The sequence below is a fragment of the Zonotrichia leucophrys genome, chromosome 22 (assembly GCF_028769735.1).
Source record: "Zonotrichia leucophrys gambelii isolate GWCS_2022_RI chromosome 22, RI_Zleu_2.0, whole genome shotgun sequence".
Classification (NCBI taxonomy): domain Eukaryota; kingdom Metazoa; phylum Chordata; class Aves; order Passeriformes; family Passerellidae; genus Zonotrichia; species Zonotrichia leucophrys.
The window spans coordinates 2,286,840-2,314,371 of NC_088191.1; the positions used below are offsets into that span (position 1 = coordinate 2,286,840).

General features: G+C 46.3%; 1 protein-coding gene across 1 annotated transcript; it reads right to left on the reverse strand.

The window, feature by feature from the left end:
* Positions 1 to 27,477, reverse strand: LOC135456900 (disintegrin and metalloproteinase domain-containing protein 9-like). The gene is made up of 22 exons (XM_064731088.1): positions 27,283 to 27,477; positions 19,567 to 19,664; positions 18,969 to 19,033; positions 17,853 to 17,931; positions 16,282 to 16,358; positions 15,404 to 15,593; positions 14,472 to 14,537; positions 13,976 to 14,047; positions 12,940 to 13,109; positions 11,374 to 11,455; positions 10,337 to 10,470; positions 9,977 to 10,148; positions 9,778 to 9,870; positions 8,882 to 9,077; positions 7,356 to 7,461; positions 6,754 to 6,943; positions 5,986 to 6,066; positions 5,439 to 5,544; positions 3,981 to 4,119; positions 3,381 to 3,483; positions 2,694 to 2,821; positions 1 to 1,385 (listed from the first exon to the last, which is right to left on the reverse strand). Exons 1-22 carry the CDS (start codon positions 27,395 to 27,397, stop codon positions 1,271 to 1,273), a joined length of 2,577 nt encoding a protein of 858 aa, XP_064587158.1. The 5' UTR covers positions 27,398 to 27,477; the 3' UTR covers positions 1 to 1,270.
* Positions 27,478 to 27,532: the final 55 nt, after the last annotated feature.

The window sequence follows — 27,532 nt, forward strand, 5'->3', positions numbered from 1 at the left end:
GGAGTTCAAGTATTTTATTACTGCACACACTATATATATATTTATGTATATACAGAGAAAAAGATTATTTTTTGGCAATATTAGGGGGATTTTACAGATTGAGCTGTGCTTGTGGCGAGCACAGAGCGAAACAGCCCAGCAGGCTCTTCAGCACTTATCTCACTTTCAGCAAGTTTGTGCAACAGAACCTCACTTTTAGCAAGTTGTGCAATAGATTTCTACTTGTGACCACGACATCCAGCTTCTACCCATGGCACCACAGGACCAGGATCTACAGCTCCCTCCCCTAGCAGAGTGGATGCTGAGCACCTCTGCTCAGGAGGAGTTCCAAAATCCAGTCCAGCCCATGGTGCAGGAGCACAGGGCAGCCCAGTCTGACACACAGCAGCCCTGACTGACACCACAAGGGCTTGGCTGTTACATTCAGGGTGCATCAGCCACCAGGCTCCCATTTAAAGTGCTCAGAGAAGCTCTGGTGGTCCAGGCAGAGACACTTCCCACTTCCCAGTGTTCTGCAGGGACTGCTGCTGTCTTTAGACCTCAACTAAAACTTGGCAGCAGCCCATTGTTTAAAACCAGAATATGGCCGTGTCTTCTCGTACCTTTATCTTCACTGCCCATCCATGAATTAGTGGGAATTAGTACAGGAGTCTCGTTTAGCCACTCTCTAATTAAAAAGCATTAAACTCAGTGCTCCTACAGCACAGCTTAGTGTCAGTCAGCATGGAGTTAAGAATTTAAGTGCATTATTATGCATCTATAAACATATATACATGCATAAACATGTTTAAAATATATCCCTCTTCCTGAAAAGTCCTCTGAGACCTCATTCCATTTATGGTGTACATGGGAAACACTTTCAGTCCATGCAGAGTAACTGTAAATTAACTGACAGATCTTGCTTTGCAAACGGGTTACTCCAATTCCTCACTGCACAATCAGAGAGACAACACCAAATCAGACAATTTCCTTACCAGGGCTCGTGGCAGAAATGGGGAAACCCAAAGCCACGTGCTGGATTTCAGGACTATTTCCCTGCTGCCAGCCCGGCTGCAGCGGCAAAGCTTGGACAGAGCGAGGGACAGGCTGGGTGTTTCAGTCCCTGCAGCTTTGGTCGAGGTATTTATTGAGTGTAAAGTTCTACATTCCTGCTCGGGATCTCTCGTTTGCCCTGTCCCAGGCTGCAGAGGGAGGCTGCCGGCACTGCACTGCCACGGGATGCCAGAAGGGGAACTGCAATTTCAGCTGTCGCAGGCAGCAGCTCAGGAAGCTACTTGGGAGGCAGAGGCGCCGGTCGGGAGGGGAAGTACTGTCCCTGAGGTAAACATTTCTGCTGGGCTGGAGGCGGTCCCTGAGGTACAACCTTCTGCTGAGGGGGTGGGGGCCTGCAGGGGACAGAGGAGGAGCAGTCAGCGCCACAACATCACAGCCCACCCTGCCCCACCACTGCCCTCAAACCCCACCCTGCCCCACCACAGCCTGCACACCAAGATTCATTCCAAAAATGCCACACTCAGACTGTGCCTTCAATGGCCTGAAATCCTCTGGGAACCCCCATCTGGTAAAACTCACCTTTAGTATTCACAGGGAACCCCCAACGAGGGGAGAGAATGATGTATCTGACTCCATCTTATCAGAAAGCTAATTAATGACTTTATTCTACTATATTATTCTATGTTGTATAGTATATATTATTCTACATTATATATATTATTCTATACTATATTACATTTCATCTAAACTGAATCTGCCAGGCACTCAACTCTGCACACACTGCACAGAATCTCGTGACTGTCCTGACACACACACACCTGGCCCTGACAGGGCAAGGAAACAAAACACCATCACTCTGGGCAAACAATCTCCATATTGCATTCTACTTTGGCACAGAACAGGCACAGCAAATGAGATAAGAATATTCTGGGGAGAATTGTGCCTTGCTTTTCTCTGTGATGAGAAATGTGGGGCTACACACTTGGCCCTGACAGGCCAAGGAACCAAAACACATCACTTTGTGGAAACAACCTCCATATTGCATTCTACTTTTGTAGTAGAAAAACAATAAGAATTGTTTTTCCTTTCTCTGAGGTCCAAAGAATGTGAAACCCAGGAATATTTTTGGGAAGAGTTGTGCCTTGCTTTTCTCTGGGAAGAGAAATGTGGCCACCATACTCACCTTTTCTCTAAAATTCTCTGAAGAACCCCCTGGCCCAAGAGCCACACAAAATGAGCTGCATTAGGATGCTCCCACGCAGCACTGGCACGTGCTGGGTCTGTGTGTGGCACAGCACAGCACTGCATCTCACAAGCACAACTCAAAAGTAAAATGAAACACACAGGAAAACTTCCTGCTCAAAGTTCAGAGAAATGGCTTTGCACTTGGCCACAGCATTCACAAATCAGCACAATGACAGATTTGTGAGTGATTTGCTTTTAAGCTGACTATTTTAACAGGCCTTTCATCCACCTGCTGGGCTAATCTGCCTGCACAGCCATGCTCTGAGCCTCATCCATCACCACACAGCCGTGACAGCGCACGATGAACGCGCTGCCTTCCAGGGTGAAGTGAAGGAGAAACTTCTCCCAATAAAAAAAATCAGCCCCACTCACACACAACACATGATGGAACACCCCAGGAGTGACAGCCAGGACATGAAATGCCATCAGTGCCCCTGCCAGGGGGCTGCACTGACCTGCTGGGCACCCTCGGTGGCTGCTGCACTGGGTACTGAGGTGGGGAGTAGTAGGGCTGGTGGAAAGCCTGCTGGGGGTGCTGGTTAACTGGGTAAGCTGGCACAGGAAAGGTGTTGGGATGCATATCCTGCAAAAAATAACACAAAGAGAATGGTCACCAATTGCACGTAGGGAATTGAAATATTTACGTCAGGGAATCGAAATATTTACGTCACTAAATAAGTGATGTTCAAGAACACTTGCAAAGCAGCTTGGCAATATCAGAGGAGCTCTTTCCTCTGAGAAACTCAGCAGGAAAAAGCAACAGCAGTCTGGAAACTGCTGGATTTTGAAAAATAGAGAAAGGCTGATCACAACAGCACTAGGTTTGCTCTGGGAGTGTGCTCTGGCTGTTTGTGGCTTTCAGAGGACAACTGCTCTGACAAGAAGAGAGGGCTGGGCATCTGTCATGAGGAAAAGGAGCAGCAAAGCAGGTAAACCAAGCACAGCCTGGGACAGCACTTAAACTGGGAAACTGAGGAGCCCCCACAAAACAAATATTTTCTCTGCTTTTTATCAAGGACAAACAATTTTCAGAAGTGAAGAAGTAACTTTAGAGCTTTTATTAGGGCAAAAGTTAGAGCAACTGCCTCTATGTCTTTGCTTGAGAGTAACAAACGGAGTAAGGGAAGGTGGCTGGTTCCTACCATGGGCACAGCTCTTGGAGGATAAGGCATGCCACGGGAGAAGCCTCTTGGCTGGTAGTCCCTGGGCTCAGTGTCTGGCCGAGGAGGAGGTGACTGAAGTGACCTGAAATCCAATGGATATGGATTGAGTGAGCACATAACCCAGTGCAGGCTGGGAACACAGGCACTGTGAACCTGAGCTGGATTTATACCATCTTAGCACTTATCAAGTGTGAGAAAGATAATATTTAATATTACAATATGAATATTTACAATATTAATTGCAAATAATATTAATATTTACAAATCTAATAAATAAAAACAACCTTTTTTCAGTTAAGGACTCTGGCAGTCTTTTCCCCTCTATAAAAAGATCAGACATGAAAATATAAAGCTCTATCATCAATGCACAAGAATAAACATAATAATAAAGAGAAAACTCTCTGCTCTCTTGATTTGGGATAGATTTATCTTTTCTGTCATTGCCAGAGGCAAGCTGCATGTACCATTGACATCCTGGGACTGGGAAATGCCTCCACACTCTGGCATGACTGGTGTAAACACCGTGCATGGATTTTGCCCTGTTCCAGGGCACAGAAGGCAGAAAGGAGAGGCACTCACGAGTGGCAGCGGGACATCAGCCTCCTGCAGCTCCTCTTCAGCCTGTCCCTCCTGGCAAAGGCCACAGCAGCAGCCACGAGCAGGGGCAGCACCAGGAAGAAGAACACCAGCAGCCCATTGCGCAGGGAGGTGTCTTTGTCTGAGGGCACAAAACCACGGGGAAGAAATAAATAATTTCTGCTTAGGTAGGAATGGTTCTGTAACTGCTTTCCATTCTTCATAGACAAAACCCCAAAGAATCCAAGAAGACAGATGCCCAAATAGATCCTTTCTGTTTATCTGTTAGAGCTGACACCCCGGGCTGCAGGAGCACATTAAATTAGGAGATCAATCCTCATTTTTCATGGCTGTAATGTTTCATTACTAAAGATTTTATGAGAGAGGAAAACAGAGCTTCTGCCTTTTGGGCTGATGTTAAATCTACCTCTTCTCCAGCCACTGTTTGCTGTAGACAAAGAACTTGGGTTCTTCATTTTGACATTTTTATATGCAGCAATTTCTCCCCTGCAGGCTGCACCAAAACAGCCTTTCCCTTTTTCTGGCTGATGATTTGAGGGCTCTGCCTGAGCTCCAGTTTGCTTCTCCAGCCTGTTATTGCATCAGAGTCCCTAGCCTTCCCAAACCCACACCAGCTTATGAAAAACAGTCTTCAGGATCATTCCTGCAGCCCACAGAAGTTACGCCAACCCCATCTTTATATACTCCACATGGACACAGCAAGTTTTCTCCAGATTAGTGTTCACAGGGGTCCAAGGATGAGGGAGGAGACGAGGATCTGACTCCATGTTTCAGAAGGCTGATTTATTATTTTATGATATATATTATATTAAAACTATACTAAAAGAATAGAAGAAAGGATTTAATCAGAAGGCTGGCTAAGAATAGAAAAAGAAGGAATGAATAACAAAGGTTTGTGTCTCGGACACACAGCTGACTGTGATTGGCCATTAATTAGAAACAACCAACATGGACCAATCCCAGATGCACCTGTTGCATTCCACAGCAGCAGATAACCATTGTTTACATTTTGTTCCTGAGGCCTCTCAGCTTCTCAGGAGGAAAAATCCTAAGGAAAGGATTTTTCAGAAAATATCATGGCTACAGATTAGAGCTTGGCTCTGGCTTCCTCTTTCACCTTCAAACCCTCAGTGAGCAAAGCAAGCTTCCAGCTCTGTCATTTGATTTCTCTTGTGCAGGAATCATGCTTCCCTTCACTGGAGCTTCCCTTCCAAGCCTGGATACAGGGAAATCCAAGAGGATTTTTGTTCTGAGGTGGCAGAAATCACTTGAACTAAACCAGATCCTTACAGATCCCTACTCCAGCACCCTGGGACAGAAGTGCAACACCTTGAGCACAAAACCTCTGCCAGAATTCTTTGCCAGTGAAACCCAGAGGTGCCTGGGTTCACCAACACGTGAGGCAGCCCCAGCCCCAGCCCAGCTCTCACAGCCACTTGCCATTGTATGGAGGGCCACTGTCCACACTGCCCCCGTAGCCTTTGGAGTCACAGAAAGGAGGAGCCCAGCCTGCTTCACAGTGGCAGTTCCTGTTGTTGTTGCACACCTGTATGCCAAAACACAAATACTCCACTCAGTCACCTCCATTTGTGTGCATTTCAATCTGCCTGCAGCAGCCATGACCTGTTCTGTCCTTTGTTGCTCAGCCTGGAGACTTTTACCCAGTTACTCCCCAGTCCTTGGCCAGGCATGCCAAGATTTCACATGACTGAGCACACACAGCACTGCTCAGGATTCCAAGGATTAGCTATCCCAACAGCTTACACACCATGGCTTTTACTTGTTTGGTTTTTTTTTTCTTTGTGAGATGCAGAGTCAAATTTCATTAGCAATACTGGAACTGGGAATTCTTGCCTGGCAGAGAGTTGTGTCAAAGATTTTTTTGACACTGCTACAGGTTCTCTTGCCTAGAGGCATTTTATAGAGAGTTTTACAGTTGGAAAAAACAGAAAAATAAAGTTACTGATCACCTCTCTTCCCTGCTTACCCCATGCCCATGGCACTGCTTCTCCACATCACAGTCGTAGTTCAGGACAGAGGCACTCACACACTCGAAGTGCCTGCAGATCTGGGGAGCAGAAATGCACACAGATGAGGGATGATGGCATTTCAGTGCCTCCCTGCCTGCACAGATCCCTGCTTCTAAGCTGTGCTTGCTGTCACAAAGCCTCACACACTCTGACTGATAATTCCAAACTCTGCACAAACTCTGCTCCACAAAAGGCCTCTCAGCATGGGGCTGAGCTGGCACTGGAGCCTTTTGTCTCCAGTCTGAATGTAAAGGAACAGCAATTAAATTGTGCCCAGTAAGGACATGTGGAATGCACATTCCTCTGCTTCTGGGCTAAGCTTCTGCACTCCTTAGTTTAGCTGGATTTTAATTGAAAGTTGTCTTCCAGGCATTTGTGAGGGCCTGGCTCTTCCTGCTCATTGACAGAGCAAAGTTTCTGGCTCTCAATGAACTCAATTTCTTTCGCTTCACCTACACATGAAAGGCTCATTAAAGGTTTGGTGCACATGCAGTGCAGTACTGGGCAGTGGGGGCAATCAGTGGACTCATGTCATTTTATATTAATTACAGGCATCCAAAAATAACGATCATAACTATCCATGAAACAGAGCAGCTGAAAATTTTAACTACAAGCATCCAAAAATAATGGTCATAACTATTCATGAAACAGTGCAGCTGAAAATTTTATTCCCATGAATGCCCCAAATTATTACATTAGCATATCATTTTAAAAATTTTTATTACCTTTCCATTACCACACTTGGTGCCTTCATTCACCATTCCTGGGTCTGGGACATCAGAGCCCAGCTGGAAATCCACTCCCCAGCACGTCTGATGGGTGCCTCTGATGGGAGTTTGGATAATAGCAGGCTTGATTCCAAACACAGGCATGGCTTTCACATTTTCACACTGCAGCTTCCCACACATGGCATTCCTACAACAGCAACACAGGAACACTGTAGTGACACTCGAATTTATTCTGAGAACCACACTACCATGTGCTTGATGCCATCTTTCATTTCTACTGGAAGATGCTACTTGAAAACAAAATTGAGGCAACTTGACAAATAAAACTGAACTGGGCTTCATTCCAGTGCTGCAAGAGTAGTTTATCCCTTCTTTCTGTAAGCTGTTGGAATCTCTACATTTAGGAAAAGATGGTGATTTGCTTCTCATCTTCCCATATGTGATCACTTAGGGAGAGCACAATCCTTGACAGGAGATGTGGAACACCCTGCACAGCCCTGCATCCCTCCCCTACAACACCCCAAACTGACACACAGCACCCAAACACAGATCCCCAACCATTTATTTCAGCACTTCCCAGTGCACTGGGCTCAACTCACCAGCTGGAACACTTCTTGTAGTCATGGCCATGGAAACCACAGTTGCCAAATCTGTCCCCCTTGGAATTCACTTCAGCAAAGCAAATGTTGGGGGCTGCTTTGGCTTCTGCAAACAACAGCCCATCCCCAGAGAGAGGAGCCACGTTACCCAGGCACAGAAACATCTCCCACAGGATCTCCTGTACCCACAGCAACCACCCTGCTACACCAAGTGTTTGCCATGAGCTTAGCAACTTGAGCAAAACACTAAAGAAGTTATAATGTCAGAATTACAAGGTTCCAAGTCTAAAAACTGAGAAAAACAGTTCCTTAACCTGATATTTTTTGATATTTCTTTACAGACCTATAGAGCAGAAACCCCACTGTACCAGAAATGATAAGTGCAACAAAATTATGGCTTGGATCCCCAGCACAAAACTAAATGTAACACAGGAAGAATGCATGACCATGATGCTAAACCATTACTACCACTGCTCCAAATACTCTGCTAAAGCCAGCTGGTCTCTGTTAGTGACAAGCAAATAAATATATTTTAAATAAACTTAGTGCATTTATAGGAATGTGCCCCCTGTGGACGGACTGACAAAACTTTCCTTTGTTTTTTTAAAAAGGAAATAAGCTTAGAAGTTTTTCTCTTCAATGAGGTAAAAAGGCATCTCATAAGACTGAGGGGGCTTCACCTCAAACTTAAGGATAGCTAATTGGATAAGAGCCAAAAAGTTTTGCTTGGGCAATTTACTACAAAAAGAAGAGAAGAAAGAAACAAATTGCTTTTGTGAGGTTTTTACCAGAAGCAGGAGGACCTCTTGCACCTGAATCAGTTTTTCCCTGTAAAGAATTTTGTTATTTTGCCTTTTATTAAAACCTTTTTGTTTCCAACACTACCACAGAAGCCATCCTGCTGATTTTATACATTCTGAGGTAGCTGAGCTATCTTGGGTGAGAAATAAATCTCCAAGAGCTTATAACACCTGGCTGGAGGAGGCCAATATTTCATGTATTCTTTAGTTACACCTCTTAGAAAGACTGCAACCCTGTGGCATTCCTTACTGGAGCCAAAGATGTCCTGGCATTGAGCTTTGTATCTGTAAAGAATTTTGTTATTTTGCCTTTTAATAAAACCCTTTTGTTTCCAACAAAAGCCATCCTGCTGATTTTATACCTTCTTGGGAACTGAGCTATCTTGGGTGTGAAATAAATCTCCAAGAGCTTATGAGACCTGGCTGGAGGAAACCAATATTTATTTCATGTACTCTTTAGCTACACCCCTTAGAAAGACTGCAACCCTGTGGCATTCCTTACTGGAGCCCAAGATGTCCTGGCACTGAGCTTTTTATCTGTAAAGAATTTTGTTATTTTGCCTTTAATAAAACCATTTTGTTTCCAACAAAATTTTATACCTTCTGAGGTAGCTGAGCTATCTTGGGTGTGGAATAGACCTCCAAGAGCTTATAACACCTGGCTTGAGGCAACCAATATTTCATGTATTCTTTAGTTACACCCCTTAGAAAGACTGTAACCCTTACTGGAGCCAAAGATGTCCTGGCACTGGGCATCGTAGTACTGGCACACGCCGTTGTAGCAGTAAGCCTCCTGGTTGTGGCAGGGGTGCCCGTTCTGCACGGTGAAATCTGGCTGGCAGAACTGGGAGGTGCCATTGCAGTACTCAGGGAGGTCACACTCGTTGGTGCTGGCACGACACTCTGTGCCTCCAGGGAGCAGCTGAGCACAGAGGGGAGGGAGAATTGTGTTAGGAAAGAGGAATCTCACAGCAGAGAGTGGTGCTGCACCTGAGCAGGGATGATCTGAATTCTGATCTGTGTGTTCTCGTGGGGCAGTGTGAGAAACAACTGCTCACTTTGAAAGTTTAAAGAGGTTTATTAAACCTTGACAAAAATACAACATAAGGAAAAAGCTGCAGCACTGGGAGCTGCCCCTCATGGATATCACAACTTCAGGATGGATGATCAGTGTTTTATACCCCTGGGGGCTGCATCAGCCAGCCCTGGCCCTTCCCAAAGTCTGTCACTCAGCCCTTCTGTGCCATTTATCAGTAAATGCTTTGTGACTGGATTGGAGGGCAGGTGTTGCCTTCACACCCCCTAAGCACCCCCAAGCTTTGCCATTCCCACCTTCCCCCAGGTAAGGGACACATGTGCAGCCTTCTTTGTACCTGTCCTAGACACCCCAGGCTGTCTGATGGTGAAAAGGGAACTATGGGGAAAAGAGAGGATATCTAAACTATAACAACGTAACTGTACATCATTAAAGCTTTTCTTAATATTCACACAATAGTTATCTTTTAATTGAGAGAGCCAATCATCTCATTATCCACCTATACCACAGGACAACTCCCTCTCACAGATGCACTAAACCAACACTCTCCTTTTCTCAACCTCCTACCACCACCCCAGTCTCCTACCTGGCAGTTTTTGCAGCAGTCCCCATAAGCACATTCAGCACCAGATCGGAGCCTGCAGGTTCCTGGCTCACAGCACGGATCATTCTCACATTCCTGAGGACACAAGGGCTGTGAATGTCACCAAATCTCCCCCTCTGTCACAAACAGTCCCCTCTGAGCAGGGGCACTGCTGGGATAAGTTACACACACAGCCACAAACCTTTGGAGAGCCACAGTCACACTCCTCCCCAGCATCCACCAGCTTGTTCCCACAGTAAGGGACACTGTAGGTCTCATCAGGCTTTGGGACATTGAGCAGGCAGCTCCCACCTTTGTTGAGTGTCAGCTTCTCAAAATCTTCTGCACTGCAGCTGCTGAAGTTCCTGGATCCCCTGCAATGGACAAAATGAGCTGAGCTTTACACTGAGCCAAGCCAGAACAGGGGGACATTTGCATCCCCCATCACAAGCACAGCAGGACTCTTTGCAAGGGGAATTTGAAGTGAAAGTAATCCATAAAAACAAAGCACATGGATGGGGGAATTTGAGCTTTGTTTGCCTTCCCTTGGTCAGCTACTTACGATGCTCCAGAGCTCATGATGCAGCTGCTTGCCCCACAGTGACAGACTCGTTCATCGTCGTGGTTCATCCCCAGGTTGTGGCCGAGCTCATGAGCCATGATGGAGGCAAACATCTGGATACTGATCCTTCCAAACTGCACAGCAGAGACACAGAAAGCAGTCAGCACAGAGCTTATCCCTGACAAAGTCAAAGTGAGCCATGATAGAGGCAAACATTGGATACTGATCCACAGGAGAGACACAGAAAGCAGTCAGCACAAAGCTGATCCTGACAAAACCAAAGTGAGCCATGATGGAGGCAAACATCTGGATACTGATCCTTCCAAACTGCACAGGAGAGACACAGAAAGCAGTCAGCACAGAGCTTATCCTGACAAAGTCAATGTTTGCTTCTGGGCCAAGGAGACTCTTTTGCCATTCTGGCTCTACATTATCAGGATTCTCAGATCAACAGTGCCAGATTTCCAACCAAGTGCATGGAATTTGCTTAGCAGTAAAAGCCCTCAGAGAAACCTCTCTGGGACACTACCCAACAAACTCCACTTTCCAGAGCAGCTGCAACATTAACACAAAACTGGAACTCTCCACACCAGCCCAATTCTCCTGAAATGTGCAAATTCCAGCACTTCTGTCACTGGTCCAAAGAAGCAGATTTCTGGGATTGTGAGTTATCTGACACCAGCAGTTTGGTTCATGAAGGCTCTGCAGTTCCATATAAAACATGCAGTGAACCAGCACTGCTCAGGGAGGTCACAGCACAGGACAGATTTGAAAAAACCCACAGTTCCCACATACTTTTGAGGCAGAGATGCTTAAAACAATACAGAGAAATCCTCTTGCATGAGTACTGCACAGTGAGCTGAGCAGAAGATTACAGAGAAGTTGTGATCCAGACACCCTGGAAGTGTCAGAAATTGTTTGGGACAACATAAGAGCCCCTCTAAGCCACTTCAGCTTTGTTATGAAATACACTGTGCTTCCAGGAAGACTTTCAGAGTGCAATAAATCACATTCAGAGATCACTGAAGAAATCTCACCACATTAATTCCTCCTGCATGGCTCTTGGAGCACACTGTTCCCACATAGGCCATTCCAGCTGTGCCACCAAAACCCTTCTTCCTGCAGTCATGAAGAGAAAGGAGAAACCATCATCAGTCCATACAGACACAGACAGAATCCACACCACTCCTGCCTGTGGGGCACAAACCCTGCTGCTCCAGCTTTCCTAGCACTGCTACTGACTGCAAGCACAAATGGCACCAGGTAAGCTTTTGCTGGCTGCTCAAGATTCCTTTACTCTGTGGATTTAAAACAAGTGTTTACAGAGAAAATCAGCCTCTTCCACATCATTCCTCTGCATATAAGGAGAACTAGAGCTGTAAGGCAGCTCTGGTGTTTTTGGGGTCTCCCTGCTGTGGGTGCCCAAGACAGAGAAATCCAATTAAGCAGGACCTGTCCAGGCCCCTCAGGCAGACTCCAGACTTAGCAAGCAGTTCAGTTTTTAATGATTATCAGCTCATTAGTGATTTCAGCTCTTTAGCTTGCTAAGTGGCAGGGAGAGAGAGGAGGAGGCTGTGTGAGGTTCCACAGAGATGCCTTTATTGGTATCTTCTGTGAAGGGTCTCAGGGACAGCTCCTCTGGCAAACTGGGCAAAAGTAGGACTTTTTATAGAGTAAAGGAGTTTTGGAAACTATCCAATGGTGAGGATCCTATGGGCTTATAGAGAGATAAGGGGTCTGAAGGCAAAGAGGGGCTTCTTAGGTCCAGTCATCAAGACATTTCCTTATCTTAGACTGCTGAAAGCCATGGAGGCATTGCAGGCCCTGTGCCTGCTGGGCTGAGCACACAGGGACAGAATGAACTTCCTGGTGTTAGGAAAATTAATCCACAAACACCAGAGATTTATGTCCAAAAATGAGACAGAGGAGTCCTTTTACTTTATTCCAATAAAGGCAGAGGCCATGGGGCATCCCCTGGGATCTCTCCAATTTTTGGAGGACGCAGCCTCCCTTTTATCCCAATTTCCAGGCACATTTTCCTTCTCTCTTTCCCCATTTCTGAGGTACTTGAGAGGTTCAGACTTCCCAGAACACCTGATCCTAAAGATTTCCCTATAACATTTAACCCTCCCTTTTAATTTTTAATTCTTACTGAATTTAGGGGTTTTTCCCCTTTTCTGAGGTACTTGAGAGGTTCAGACTCCCGAAACATCTGATGCCAAAGACTCCCCTCTAATGTATAACCCTCCTTTTTAATTCTTATGGAATTTTGGGGGTTTTCCCCATTTCTGAGGTACTTGAGAGGTTCAGACTTCCCAGAACACCTGATCCCAAAGACTCCCCTCTAATGTATAACACTCCCTTTTCATTTCTAATTCTTAAGGAATTTTGAGGTTTTTCTTCTCCATTGTTTCTTTCATTTTTCAATGTCTAATTTCATTTACCAGCAAATCTCTTTTTCCATTCACCAATCAGTGGAATCCTTCCCATTGTTTCTTTCCTCTCCCAGTGCTGGTTTTACCTCCCAGCAGCCCCACAGCTTGTTTGCAAACACAAATCCCCCATTCCTCTCCCTGGGAGCAGAGGGAAGGAGCAGCACTCACAGGACAAACTGGGCGCTGTCGTGTCTCCGCCGCAGAACGAGATTCTTCTCTCGCCACTGCACGAAATTGGCCAGCACATCCCCAGCCCCTCCATCAGTGCTGATGATGTTCTCGTGCTTCCAGATCTCCAAACCAACCAGCACGATGCGGATGTTCAGCATAACGTACATCTGGGGAGAAAAATATTCATTTATAGCTTCAGACAAAAACAAGTGACCCGGTGTCTTGTATTTCCCTCGTGGCAGGAGGAATGAGAAATCTGACTCCACATTCTCAGAAGGTTAATTTATTATTTTATGATACTATATGACATTAAAGAATACTATATTAAACTATACTAAAGAATACATGGATACAGACAGAAGGCTAAAAAGGTAATAATGAAAGTTCATTACTCTTTCCAGAGCCTCGACACATCCAGACCAGGACTGGCCATTAAAACAATTCACATGAAACCAATGAAACAATCTCCAACCACATTCCAAAACAGCAAAACACAAGAGAAGCAAATGAGATAATATTGTTTTCCTTTTTCTCTGAGGCTTCTCAGCTTCCCAGGAGAAAATCCTGGGCAAAGGGATCTTTCAGAAAATATGACAGTGACACTGGTGTTATAGATCTTATTGCAAGCATCCATCTTTGCTATCTGGGTTTGAATTTTTTTCACAGCTAGTACACAACTGGAAGCACCAGAATGCATTTTCCCTGTGATTCAGACCTTCATTAGCTACAGGATCAATGCTTAAATGCCACACTGGCTACATGTAAGACAACACCAAACAGAAATAAAAAGTCTCAATTCTGACAAATATCACGTGAAATAGTGGAGTACCAAACATGATTTTTCTCTAACCTTTACAGAGCACAGGTTGGAAGTGTTTCCTAAACTAATTCTCAAGGTGGATAAGTGCTGATGAATTTAGAGATGGAAAAGCTTCCATGGGGATGCATTCCCCAAAGTGGTACCAGAACAAACCCAGGATGGACATTTCCAAAAGGCAGCAGGGCTGCAGCACACAAAGTCCCTCCTACTCACACTGTCAAGGAAGTTTGCCAGCTGCACCATGTGTTCTCTTACTTCTGTTTCACTCTTCCCAAAATCTTCAAACTGCAAGACAAAGAAACTCAGTTTCATGAAGAGAAGAGATACAGACAACAGTTTGAAAAAGGAACAGAACATTTTTGCCTGGCTCCAAATCTCCAAGAAGATGCAAACCAATTCAGCAACATCTTCACTGGTGCTGCTCAGCAGCTCAGTATTCCAAAGCCAACAGCAAAGGCAGTTTTTATTACGTGCTTTCCTTATATCAGGAGATTCCTTGCTAACAGAACCTCTCCCTGTCTGATGGCTGACTTCTTTTCTGAGGAGGATTGCATTGCACACATTTAACCACTTCCAGGGTAGCATATTTGTACAACTTGGGTAAATTGTCAAGTGTTTTTTAACAATCCATGTGGGAGTAATGAAATCTGAGGGCTTTCCATGCCTTTCCTGAAGAGAAGGGAAAAGAAAAAACACACAGAACTCCCACCTTTTCTTTATCCACAACTATGAACAGCTCCACATATCTTGTCTGGTGCAGGACAGCCCTCTTTCTCTGGGGAAGAAAAAAAATTAAACAACTTCAGATTTATTATTTCAAGTGTAAACAAAAAAAAAAGCCTCATGACATTGTCATATTTCACTTGATACCACCAGGGTTTGAGACACACCCAAAGCACACAGTGCCAAATCCAAGCAGTGTAATCCAATGCAATGAGACTCTCTGTGTTTTACACTAAAACTCAGCTGCACAAAGACTCCCCTTGTTTCAAAAGCAAGGCACCTCTGCACAGATTGCTCTGGAAAGTCACCACACACTTTGATAAAGGGGCAGAAAGATTCTACCAACAAATACCAATGACTTGGATGTGAAATACAACATTTCTTCATTCTGCTTTCATTTCAATCTTGTTCCTGTACAGACAGTCCTTGAAGGACAAGGGGGACTTCACACCAAACCACCAAACTGCTAATGTGATGGTGATGATGGTGTAAATGGAATAATGGAAATAATGGAAGGAATAAACATGACAATATTCTCCCGGCTCCTGATGCAGTACTTTGTTAACAAGCCTCTCCATGATGAGGGTCATGCTCCTGCCCTTAGAAGTCCCCCAAAAAATTCTGGGAATATTCTAAAATTATTGTTTTCCTTTTTCTCTGAGGTTTCTCAGCTTCCCAGGAGAAAATCCTGGGCAAAGGGATTTTTCAGAAAATATGACAGTGACATTGGTCATGCCATGTGCAGAAGCAGGAGGAGACTGTGGCAGCTTTGGGGAAGAAACTGAGTTGTCCTGTAGAGCAAACCCCCCAAATTATAAACCTTTAGGTATGCACTAAGTCCCAGGAAATCTGATAAGCTGCTTGCACACTCTGAAATGAACTCACAAAACCCCTTGTGTGGGACTGGGCAGGACTTACCCGCAGCAGCTGGGTCATGCTGGGATGGAGCTCTCCCTCTGCATGTTCCCCTTCCTGGCCTGCAGTGGTTACTCCACACTCTGTGGGCTCTTTCTTCACATTCTCCAGTCGATATAAAATGTGTTTAGAGCCAGAGGAGGGATCCATGGGCTCAATCCCATAGGTGACATTGCCTATTGTCACCAAACCCCTAAAATAAGGCAGTGTGTAAGAAATGTGGCACTGAGCACAGAAAACAGTAACACAGAATTTTATTTTATTGAATAACCAAAGCCTGCCTATACCTCAGCTCTTGTGAACCAGCACACTTCACAATTCTACATTTCCAAAGGCTGAGCAGGGCCTTACAAATACAGGGCATTAAATACTTCTGTAAGGCTCTGCAATGCCCTAGGAATTACATCCCAGGTCTTAAACAGAAATGCTTTAGTTCAAATACACTATTGCCACTCTGACATGGCTCTATAAAAAATACAATATATGGCACACAATATATGGCAATTAGCCCAAAACAGAAAACAATTCCATCAAACTTGAGGTGCATAAGGTTTAAAGCCAATTTTGTGAAATTTGGAGACTAGTGTTCAACATTCCACTTCTGCAATAGGCACAGTTGTCATGACTATCTGTGTAAGTTAAAAAATAACTTATTTTTTAAGTTATTTTGCAAATATGCATCAAAACCAACTTACTGCATTCTGGTAACAATCTGCATTAATAACTTATTTGATGGTACTTCAAATATCTGTGAACTCCTTGAATAAAAGGACACCAGCACCAAGGCAGCTCAGTGCAGCCAGTGACAAAAGCAGCAGAAATGGGTTTTGGCTTCAGAGCCACAAAGCGACAGCAGGGACACAAAGGAGGAGCTGTGCTACCTGAGCCCTGAGCAGGTGCTGACAGCCACCAGGGAATCCAGGGTCCCCTCCACGAAGCCCTGATAGTGGCAGTGATCCTGGGCAGGAAAACAAAGGTGCATTATCAGGTGTTTCAGGCATCCCTGCACAGCCAGGGCAGCCTCGGAGCTGCCACTGACCTGCAGTGATCACAACTCAAGAACACAACGTGTATTAAGTTCAATTTACCACAGCTGGATTTCTTGACTTGACCCAGGCTATCCCTCTCCTGTTCTGTCCTCCACCCTGCCTCAAATATTTCAAGTCCAACCCCTCCCTCCTGATTTGGGCCAAATTACTCTTCAGTCTTCTGGCAGAAAGTTCTGGCTTGTCTGTCACCTCTGCAACGGGAGGAGGGACCTGCTGTGCACCCCAACCAGAGCTGTGCTGCCCAGCCCTGACACATGGACATAAAAATTCTAGAAATTAGACAATGGGGAAATACACTCAATTTCCTCTGGCAAGGGCATTTTTAGACATTGATATAGGGGTCTGTAATGCAGGTTCTGCTCCCTGTTGCTCTGTCTTGTTCTGTCACCTCTCTGGGCAGGAGGAGGGACCTGCTGTGCCCCCCAACCACAGCAGTGCTGCACAGGGCAGCCCTGACACATAGACATAAAAATTCTGGAAATTAGACAAGGGGGAGCATGGGGAAATACACCCCATTTCCTCTGGCAAGGACATCTTTAAACATTGATACAGGGGTCTATAACACAGGTTCTGTCCCCTGTTGCTCAGCAAGAAGGAAGAAAGCACAGAGGGTTTGTGCTAATTGTTCAGGGCCAGCATGACTTCTGTGACCTAATGCTGAAAAAGCATTTTTCCTGTAACCAATCCCTTTGAACTAGGAAGCAAACAGGCATTTGACTCAGGTGCTCTATTTTCAAGAACAAGATCCTATGAATCATGTATGACTAACACTTCCCTTTCAAAGGAATAACACTGATCCTTAAGAGTGAAACCATTAGGAAATCTCTTTTGCATTTTGTATCACACAACTTGCTTTCAATTCTACATTTCCAAAGGCAACATGCCAGGCAGCAAATGCTTTCTGTGGAATAACTCCAACACTACACAGATCCCATTCTACCCAAAGGTCCTTTAGATTTGGTCCATCCATCCCTTCCAGCAGCTCCCACATGTCAGGACTTACAGAGCAGCCCACCCTGAGGAGTTTTTAGTTCCTAAAAGCCATCCCTGCTGAATGGATGCAGCTCACAGTGCCTCAGAGACTGATCTAGAAGCTCATTTTGTGCAAAAATAAAAAACCAAAGTTGCCTTTTCAGCCCCCAGAGCAGCCCTGCACTGGGTTTGGGACAAGGACAGCAGCAACCCAATAATGAGACAGCAACCACCTCCACAGCAGAAAATACAGGTTTTTCACAGGTTAGAGCCTCATACAAAATTAAGGATTCTCTCCAGGAAGAGGGCAGTGGGTATGAAGGGGGCTCAGCAGAAAATACAATTATCCTTTTGTAATCCCAACTCCCTCATCCCACAAATGCTCTGTTCCTGTCACCTTTAGTGAGGGTAGGAATAGAAGGAAATCCTACCTGGACATCTGGATGTTCCAATTGCAACTTCCCCTCCTTGTCATAGGTATAAACTGTGAAATCTTTGGGCAGCAGTTCTCTGCAATGACAGGGGACAAGGAACACAAGAGGAATTTCATGGGATGGCTGGGACATTGGAACAGAGCAGTAATCAAAAATGTGACAAATATGTAAATTGAAATTAAATAAGGAAATATTAAAAAGGAAAATCCTGTAAAATTAACAAAGAAATAGTATATTTTCACAGCAAAATTCAAGAGATCAGAATGGTAGAACTGCTAATGAAATCAAACAAACCATCTCACCTCAGAGAGTAGAACAAGCAGCAAAACCCATTTATTGTGCTAAAACCCTGTTTCCAAGCAGAAACAAAATTCTAGCCCTCAGTCTGCTCCATATGCCTCTTCCTCCCCAGTTTGAGGAGGAAGTGCACTGGAAAGTCTCCCACGACTAAGACTGCTCATTCCATTGATGTGGTGCAGCTCAATTCCCACATTTCTGAGGGTCAGGGCCTTGGCAAGTGGCAGCTGGAGCTCCCCAAGGGCTTGCACAGTTGTGTCTCTATCACAAGGGCAGCAGAGGCCTGGTAAATGACCATGTGCTGGTGCTGCAAGTGGCCCTTAAACCCCAGACAGACAGACAGACAGTATCAGCTGTGAGGTGTCAGTATTCAGACCTTGGAGAAAGAGCCAGTTTCCTCATTTATTACTGTCCTTGTGCTACTGAGACAGGAAAAAACCACAAAACTAAAGCAATAAACAAGATCCAGACAAAAGTGAAAATATTTACTTGAAATACACTTCAGCTTGTTTATTTTTAGCTGTGAATGGAAAGAGCTGTAGATTCCCTGGGTCTCCTTGGAGTAATCTGCAGCTTCCTGCTCTGAAGGGGGTTCCCCAGGGCTGCAGGAATCAAAAACCATCTCTGGCTGATGGCCAGGACAACGAGGATTCAATCTTTACCATTGTGCAGAGCTGGGGTGTACCTGCACTTCCCACACAGAACCCCAGGATTCAAAACTCATGTGCTACCTGCCAGCTTCTCATCTGGACACAACAGTAATTTAATAACATTTAATTTAAGTAATTTAACAATTTAAAGAAATTCATCACTTACTTGTTCTTTTCTAGATGAATGGTGTATTCTTTTCCCTCAATCTCAATGGCATATGACACCTTGTCCTGAATAAAAAGAAAGGTGCATTTTACTCATGTTAATGAATGAAAGAGTCTTTGAAACCAACAACAAATGAGTCTGATATTTATTTTATAACTGTCCCTGCCTTGAGAACAGAGCATCTCTTCCTGTGTGACTGGGAAAAAAATCCCATGAAGGAAATGGTTTCAAAATAGAAATGGAAATGGTTTCAAAATAGAAATGGAAATGGTTTTCTTATTCTGTCCTTCTAAAACTTCCACAGAAAAGTTCCAAGACAGAGCCAGAAAAGGACAACACAGTTTTTTTTACTGAACATGATGCAAGTTTTACATCCAGATCAAAAACCCACTGCAGGAACTCCTGAGCTCTGGAGGAGGGAGGTACTCCTGGCCCTCAGCTGCCAGCAGTGCCAGAGGTGCTGCTCTCTGCAAGGACAGACATTTCCCTGCTGCCAGGTGCACCCAGCAGCATTCCATGGGCATTTCAGGTCAGTTTTGGGTAGATTTTATTTGGAAATGGGCACTAAATTGAAGATGTGGCTCAGACTGCCCGGTACCTGTATGGAGGAGCTGTTGGAAGCCTCTCGTCGTTCTCTCCCCAATCTCTGTGGAGTTACAACTTCGTAGGAAGAGAGCAGGGAAATCTCCTGGAAACCTGGAGAGCAGAACAGAAACATTGGCTAAAGGAACAAAGCAACCAAGAGGAAGCACAAGGAGGAAAACACTACTTGAGGAAAAGTGCACACTCAAAGGCATGCCTGGATTGCCTTGCAAGGGGCCAGAGAAAACAACACACAAACAGCAGAGGAGACACCAATTTTCCCAGAAAGTTTTGAATTGAAATCTTCACATTCCAAATACTGGTTTACCAGCACCAGCACTCCTCATCAGCAGGATCAGCACAACAAGGGATGCCCAGGGTCAAACCTGTGCTGCAAAGCTGCACAACTGCCCCGTGCAGCCTCTCTCAATGCTCTGCTCATGGCACAGCTCAGCCTCAACCCTGGCCCTGCACAGCACAGCCAAACTGCCCTGAGGCTGCTCTACTATTTATTAAGCTTTTACAGAGCTCCCAAGGGCCTCATCAAATAACTGAGGTGAGACAAATCCCTGCAACAAAGAAGCTGTCACAGATCCCTTTATATATTATCTGTACATGCAACATCAGACAGATCCCCTGAACCAAACAAGCCCACAGTCCAAGCTCCCTTTATCAGTTTTTGCAAGCTGTTTTATATTAACTATGTAAACAACAATAAATTGTGCATGCAAATTACTTTTCCCATCAGTGGTGGCATCTGCTGGTGCCTGGCTCACAGCCACTCACCCAGGAAGCAGGAGGTTGGCCAAGGCAGATCAGGCAGCATCCAGAGAAATAGTTTTCCTGGCTCATGGCAAGGGAATCAATGAGCTCATCAGAGGAGTCTGAGCTTCCCAACAAAGGCAGGGGGAAGGGAACAGTTATCCTCACTGTCTGTCTCCAGAAATCATCACCACGTCTGGGTGAGCGAGTATTTGGTGTCCAAGACCCTCCAAAATCTCCCAAGTGGGACTGAGATGCTGCATCCACTTAAAACCAGCCCCTCTGAGCACAGCAGAACTCACACTCCATGTCCAAAGGGCCTTTGGTTTCTCTAAGCTGCAGGACAGCACTGTGAGCTCAAAGCTCCACGAGAGGCTGCTCCATCCTTTGGAAAATGGGCAGGCTTTAAATGCCAGGGGTTCCCCAAAAAGCACCAGGCTGCAGTGGCATTCAGGAGATGCCTTCCCATGCCTGGCAAGCTGACACAGATCACCATCATCACCTTGGGGAGCACTCAAAAAGGCATCCCACGGGAAAAGAGAGTCCCTTGCACACTGCTCCTATCACCAGCAAGGGGCTGTGTACAAATCACAAACAAGACAGGACTGCTGGGAACGTGCCTTGAGCTGTTTTATTTTCCAGCATCAGCCTCATTCCATGGTTATGACAATGGGAAGATGCCACCAGCTCACATCCCAGGCAGCAGACCAAGAACTTAATGTTACAACTCACTTTATAAGTTTTTTGACCAATCACACAAAGCAAAAGCACATTGACAGCAGTTCTATCCAATCACTATAAGCACAGGTACCTTTGGTTAAACAATGCTTGCTTATTTCAAATGCAATACCTGCTTGTAAGCCTTCAAACACAATGCACAGAGCTCCATTATTAAGCTTAAAACTGCCTAATATCTCACTAGATAAACTTTCTGTAGCTTAGAGAGTTCTTCTAGATAAAGGTTAATACACAGACCATTGTTCTATTTGTCCTTGCTTTTCTACATTTTACATAATTTTTCTGCTGACCAATCTCATGGCTGCTGCTTGGCTCTAATCACAGTTCTGCTGTCTCTGGGGCCTTTTGCAGCTTTCCCAAACCTTTCTGATTTATGGATTCCCACACTTCCCACCACTATCCCAGAAGAAGAAGCCATCAGCTCACTGCCAGCTTCCCTCCTGTCACAGCACACGTGGCCATGGCAGGAGACCTCAGATGCACCCTCCTGCTCTGCCACACAGCATTTCTGTCACCAGAGCACAGGCACAGCCCCACTGCTTCTCAGGGCACACACACTGCAGCAGAACTTGCATTAGTATGGTGTTTGTAAACAGAAGGTATTTATTTACTATTGAAGTAGACAAAGTAGACTATTAAAGTACACATACTACAATACTACAAAAAGCAGACATTAAGAGTATTAGGAGTATTAAAAAGTAGACATTAAAAGTATTAAAAAGTAGACATTAAAGTATTAAAAGTATTAAATTAATACAACATTAAAAGTATTAGAAAGTATTAAAGGAGACATGCAATACTACAAAAGTATTTGTCTACTATTAAAAAAGCAGAGATAAAATTCCTGAAAACAGCTCCTGATATTCAGTGGCTACAGAACACAGTGTCAGTACCTCCCTGGCCTGAAAACAAGGGAGGGAAGGGCTGCTTCCTTTCCTGGAATGAACCACCAAAAGCACACACTGCAGCAATCACTTCTGTCCATTTGTCATTTCCCAGCACGGGCTCCAGCCAGCCCTGAGCTCCTGCTCTGCCCTGGTCCCATCCCCAGAGCCCTTCCCACCCTCAGCAGAGGGGTGGGACCCTCATGCCAGGCTCTGCAGGCTCACAGGTGACACAAACAGCAGGGCACAGCCAGCCCTGGCACCGCCTGGAGCTGACACGTTTGCCCAAGAGCAGCTTGGAAGCAGCAAACAACTCAGTGAATCATCACATGAAGCACAACTGGGAGGGATTTCTGGGAAGAGCACAACTCCAAGAGGATCCTCTTAGAGCAACAGCACTAAAAGAGGCCAAATTTCAAGTCTCTGAATGCTCTGACAGCTCTGCCCCCACTTTCTGCCCTCCTTCCCACCCTTCAGAGCCCAGTTTGGGAGGTGGTGGGGTGGGAGTCTCCAGCAGGGATGTCCTTGGCACTGCCCCTCACTTCCCAAAGCAGCTGCTCCCATGCCAAGTGCCCTGGGCAGCATTTCACACATCACCAGCAACCCTCAGGGAGGGCACAGAGCCCATCAGGGAGGGCACAGAGCCCATCAGGGAGGGCACAGAGCAGTGCAACAAAAACCCAACCCAAGGGACAAGTGCAGCCGAGCAAAAAGCCAACCCTGCTGCCACAATTTCCTTCTACAAAGGGCAGGTAGGGTTTGGAATCAATTTTTCAGCAAGTTACAGGACTTCTAATAGTCAGGTGCTCTCTGGCAGCTGCTGGAGCTGCAGCACGTCACCGCTGAGGACAGGACATGCTGATGACCCATTTCCGTGCTGAGATTTTATTTCTGATCAGAAGAACACAACTGCATCCATGACCATAGTTATCTCATCTCATCTCATTAAAGACTGCCATTAATTACCAAGCACTGGAGACAACTAGGAAGATGTGATTCATCTTCCCCTCCCCACCCCAAATCCACCAGAGGAATTCCATGCATGCTCCATGGCATGTGGGAGCTTGAAAACCACCAGAACACATCACAGCAATAATGAATCTAACATTGAAGGAACTTCTGGGGGTGCTCAGGTGTTCTGGGGGTGCTTGATAGGTAAAATCTGCATTCAAAGGTCAGACTGCACCCCTTGTCTTGCTGGACCCATTGGCTCAGTTACAGAATCAGAGCACACAGCTACATGCACTTACTCACTCACACTTCCCCTCAATCACCATCCTTCCTGAGCTGTGACTCCTTCCCAAGGAAGGTCAAAGATACACTCTTCAACGGAAGAAAAAAAAAATTAAAAAGAGGAAAGTTCACGCTGTGGCCTGTTACACCACAGAACAAGCTAATTTCATAAAAACAACTCATCAGCATGTGAGCAGCTCAGCTGCTAACACCAAAACTCATTAGGTTAACTGTGGCTATCATCAATTGATTACAATTAATAGCTGAGGTCAGCTTCCACATTTTGGCAGGGGATTGCTCAGCAGAAGTGCCAAAGGCATTACACAGCCAGGACAGCTCCATACAGAGCATTCCTGACCCAACCATCAGCTCCTTGTGCTTCAAGCTGCACTCTCCATTCCTCCAGCCCTTCCCTCCAGCTCCACATCTTTAGATTTTCTGCTGTCATCCTTGCCTCTCCTTTCCTGCAACTAAGGAGAGGATTTCCTTACACCTCTGCCTGCTGATATCAGGCTGTTCTGGCTCCACTATCCCAAAAAACCCCACAACAGCCCAGAGAGGCCTCACACACACCAAGGCACACACACATGCTCGGTGTGTTTATGGATCTCCACAGGTTAAACTCACCTTCAAAACAGCACACAACTGATTCACTTGTCATTTAACCCACTCTGACACTCATTTCCTTTCCTGTTCCCCATTTTTCACCCTCTCATACTGGTACAGAAGTTATTTCCACCTCAGCAGAACACTTTGCACCATCCTTTCAAAGCCACTTATCCCTGATAGATCCTTCTCTCATGCTCAGATCACTGGGATTGCTATCAGTTTTTATGGAGCCTGGATCCCATCTGACTGGGAGGTACCAGCTGCCAGCTCAGTGTGCATTCTCCAGATCCTATTTTCAGAATCATACAGGAGTTTGCCAAGCAGTGTCTGAGGAGAAACTTCCATGACCTGGCTTACTTACATATGTCCTTCAAAACAACAGAACCACTGCTTTTTTTAATTCCTTTTTGATTTTTTTTTTAACTTCTCCAGGCAATGACACACCAGGAAAAGCTTTTTTTTGGTGCACTTGACTCTTGCACTAAGGTCATAGCTGAAGTAGGATTTATTCTTGGGACTACTCCTTCACTTTCACCATGTAAATATTATCCAAGTCCACTTAAAAATGTTTAGAGGTTTATAAAAAAACCACAAAGATAACAAGTCTCCTTCTAAATGTAGGAATGTCTTCTGTGGAGCCAGCAGTTGCAGCTCCTCCCAAACCTCAAACACCAAAGAGTGCCTCAGTGGTGCTTCATCTTCAAAACACCTGGGAACATCTGGCCAGCTGTTCTTCCACAGGCACCACTCCTTGGGGATTTTCTTTCCACCTCTCCCTCCCCTGCTTTCAGTCTTCAAACCTGCTGTGTTCTCCTGCTGTGCTGGTGCAGGAAGCAATGACCAATTATCATGGCAAGAGAAGCAAATTCCTCTGTGTGTATTGCTCACCTGGAATATTTGGATAACATTAAACCTGGCCAGAGCAGCTGATGAAGTTTCCTTTGGTGTTTCACTGGGGATGTTGGATGTCGATCAGGTTACAGAGCTCTCCCACAGAAATATTTCCTAGAAAATTCTAACACCCTTTGCTGAAATCCAGACCTATGCTGTAAGTGTTTCCTGTCTAGACTCTCCCCATTCCTTCTGCCCTTCCTAAAGCCTAACTTGTCTGCAAGACAACAGCTCCCCTTGTTCTACAAGGAGGACTGTCACACGCGTGCACTGCTACTGTCACAACATCCTCTGCACCTCAGAGCTTTCTCAAAGGAGAAGCAGGGTAAAGCTCAGCTACCTACAGAAAAATGAACCCTCCTGGGGGTCACTGGCCCTGAGTCACTCCTTTCCACCCATGGCATGCTGAGCCCACTCACTTCCTCCCCATCTTACCAGCTCTGCTTGCTCAGCTGACTCCGTGGGAAGCTTCTCTCTGGAGACATCACTGCCTTTACATCTGGCCACCAAAGGGAACTGTGAAATGCACATTCTTACCTTTTTTTATATATATTTAGCTTGTGAAATAATAATGATCAAGACACGCAGAAACTCTAATGCCATGATCCTCGTTTCTTTTTTCCAGAAGCAAGGCAACATTAACTACACTGAAATGTCTTTTCTCTCTTTCCCTTTCACATGGAGGAAATAAATAACCACAAACCCACTCTTTGCTGATTGGTTGTTCCAGATTTGTTGCAATATGGGTGAGGCCATGCTGTGTCTTCTGTGATCTGAACAAAAGAATTATCTTAACCAAACATCCTATCTCCCCAGAAATTTCAATCCAAGCATTTAGGCACTTCAAGAATTGTGGTCAAGCCTGGCTGGAACATCCTGGTGTGTGTGTGACACCAAGTATCAAGAAAGAGGAGTAGCACAAAGCAGCCTGTGCCTGTGAATTTTTTAGAATCCATATAATCAAATCTTGAAGGCTTCTATGGACACCAACAGGAGAGGAAAAGCCATGCACACAAATCCCTTAAGGCTACACACCACTATGTGATTATGGTCATTCAGGAATTCTCAGATAATAGTCTCTGGTAACACTCCACTTCTGCCTTACATCCCTATGTGTGTCAAAAGCACTTACATTATAACCCAAGAGCTGGAGGTTTCTACCCTCTCCTTCATGCTCATACTCAGGCAAGGGAGGTTCATTATATTTCATGAAAGGTTTGGCATTAATAGCTGGGACAAAGGGTTCCAAAGGCAAAGAGGAACACTACGATCCACCATCAGAAATAGCCCCAGTGTTCATTTCTAACAGGCAGGAACAAGAATCTTATTCCTAAAACACCAAGCACCTGACATCTCAGAGATGCATAATTCCAGACATCACTCCTGGGCCTCCAGTCAGGCAGTTCCCAACGTGCTGCACCACCTCTCAAATCTGACTTTCACCTCACACAGCTCACACACCCTCCAGCAACAACACAGCAAGTGAGAGGAAGAGATTCCAGCACAGAATCCCTCAGGGAGAGGCACACACCACATAAGCACTGTCCTCAGCATGAAGCACCAGTATCAAGTTGTATATTGCTCAGTTGGGAAGACCTGACTATAAAAACATGCATTAATGACAAACACAAAAGTTTTACACAGTGCATGTGTCCCTTCAAGAGGGGGAAACAATGACAGAGGAGACATTTCTGCCTGTCATGTATGTACAGCCTGGAATCAGCACCATAAGAGCCCATAAGCAGAACCATCTCAATTCATAAACAATCCCTAAGGACAGCACGGGACCAAGTCCTTAAGAGCCACGCAGAATGATGGCACTGAGTCCTGTCATCCCTCCCTCCCCGGGGACAGCAGCCTGGGCAGCTCTGCCCCATACTCGAGCTCCTGGATGGCCAAGGCCACCTGCAGTGACCGGGCAGCCCCAAATCCCTGGGGCTTTGCTGGGTAAGAGCCGGGTGGAGATCCCGGGAGGATGGAGGAGCAAAGAACTCGGGCAGGTGTGCCAGGACCCGAGGCTGCTGCCGGGATCAGCTCCTCTGGAGCTCCACGGGCCCGACACCGGAGCCTCGTTATCCCGGGATCAGCTCCCCAACTGGAGCTCCATGGGCCCGGCACCGGAGCCCCGTTATCACGGGATCAGCTCCCTGTCCGGAGCTCCATGGGCCCGACACCAGAGCCCCACTGTCCCGGGATCAGCTCCCCATCCATGGGCCCGACACCGGAGCCTCACTGTGCCGGGATCAGCTCCCTGTCTGCAGCTCCATGGGCCCGGCACCGGAGCCCCGCCGGGCCCTCCGCAGCATCCCTGAGCACTGGCGATGCTGGGCAGGGCACAGGTGGTGCTGGCACCCACAGACCCGCCTGCTGTGGGTGGCACCGGCCATCCCCGGGCACCGCCGCGGGGCACACGGGGCCAGCGGGCAGCACCCCCGCTCTGGCCGAGCTCTGGGGGGCTCTGCCCCACCGGACCCCTTCGAGGGCAGGGAAAGGGTGACAATGGGGGGCCTGACCCTGCGGAAGGGACGGGGAAGGGGGAACGGCGCTGTCCGGGAAAGGGAATGGGGGCCGAGCGGGCTGCGGGCGGCAGGCCCGGCCCGGCCCCGAGCACTCACCCGCGGGCTGCCCGGGCGCGGCCGGCGGCGGCAGGAGGAAGATGAGGATGATGAGAAAGATGAGGAGGCGACAGAGGCAGCTCCAGGCCCGGGCCATGACACCCCCTGGCCACATCGCCCCTCCCGTGGGGCGCTGGGTCCGGCCGGCGGCCCCGCGGCCTTATGGAGCCGGGCCGGGGCCTGCGCTGCACCGCCCCGGGGCGGAGCCGTGAGCCCGATCGACCGCCCACCCCACGGCCTGGCACCGCCC

Coding starts and splice junctions, on each gene's coding strand:
- LOC135456900 (XM_064731088.1), bottom strand. CDS start 27,397: ATGTGGCCAGGGGGTGTCATGGCCCGGGCCTGGAGCTGCCTCTGTCGC. Junction 6,067..6,753: donor CCAAGTGTGGTAATGGAAAG/GTAATAAAAATT, acceptor TCTGCTCCCCAG/ATCTGCAGGCACTTCGAGTG. Junction 3,484..3,980: donor CTGATGTCCCGCTGCCACTC/GTGAGTGCCTCT, acceptor ATTGGATTTCAG/GTCACTTCAGTCACCTCCTC.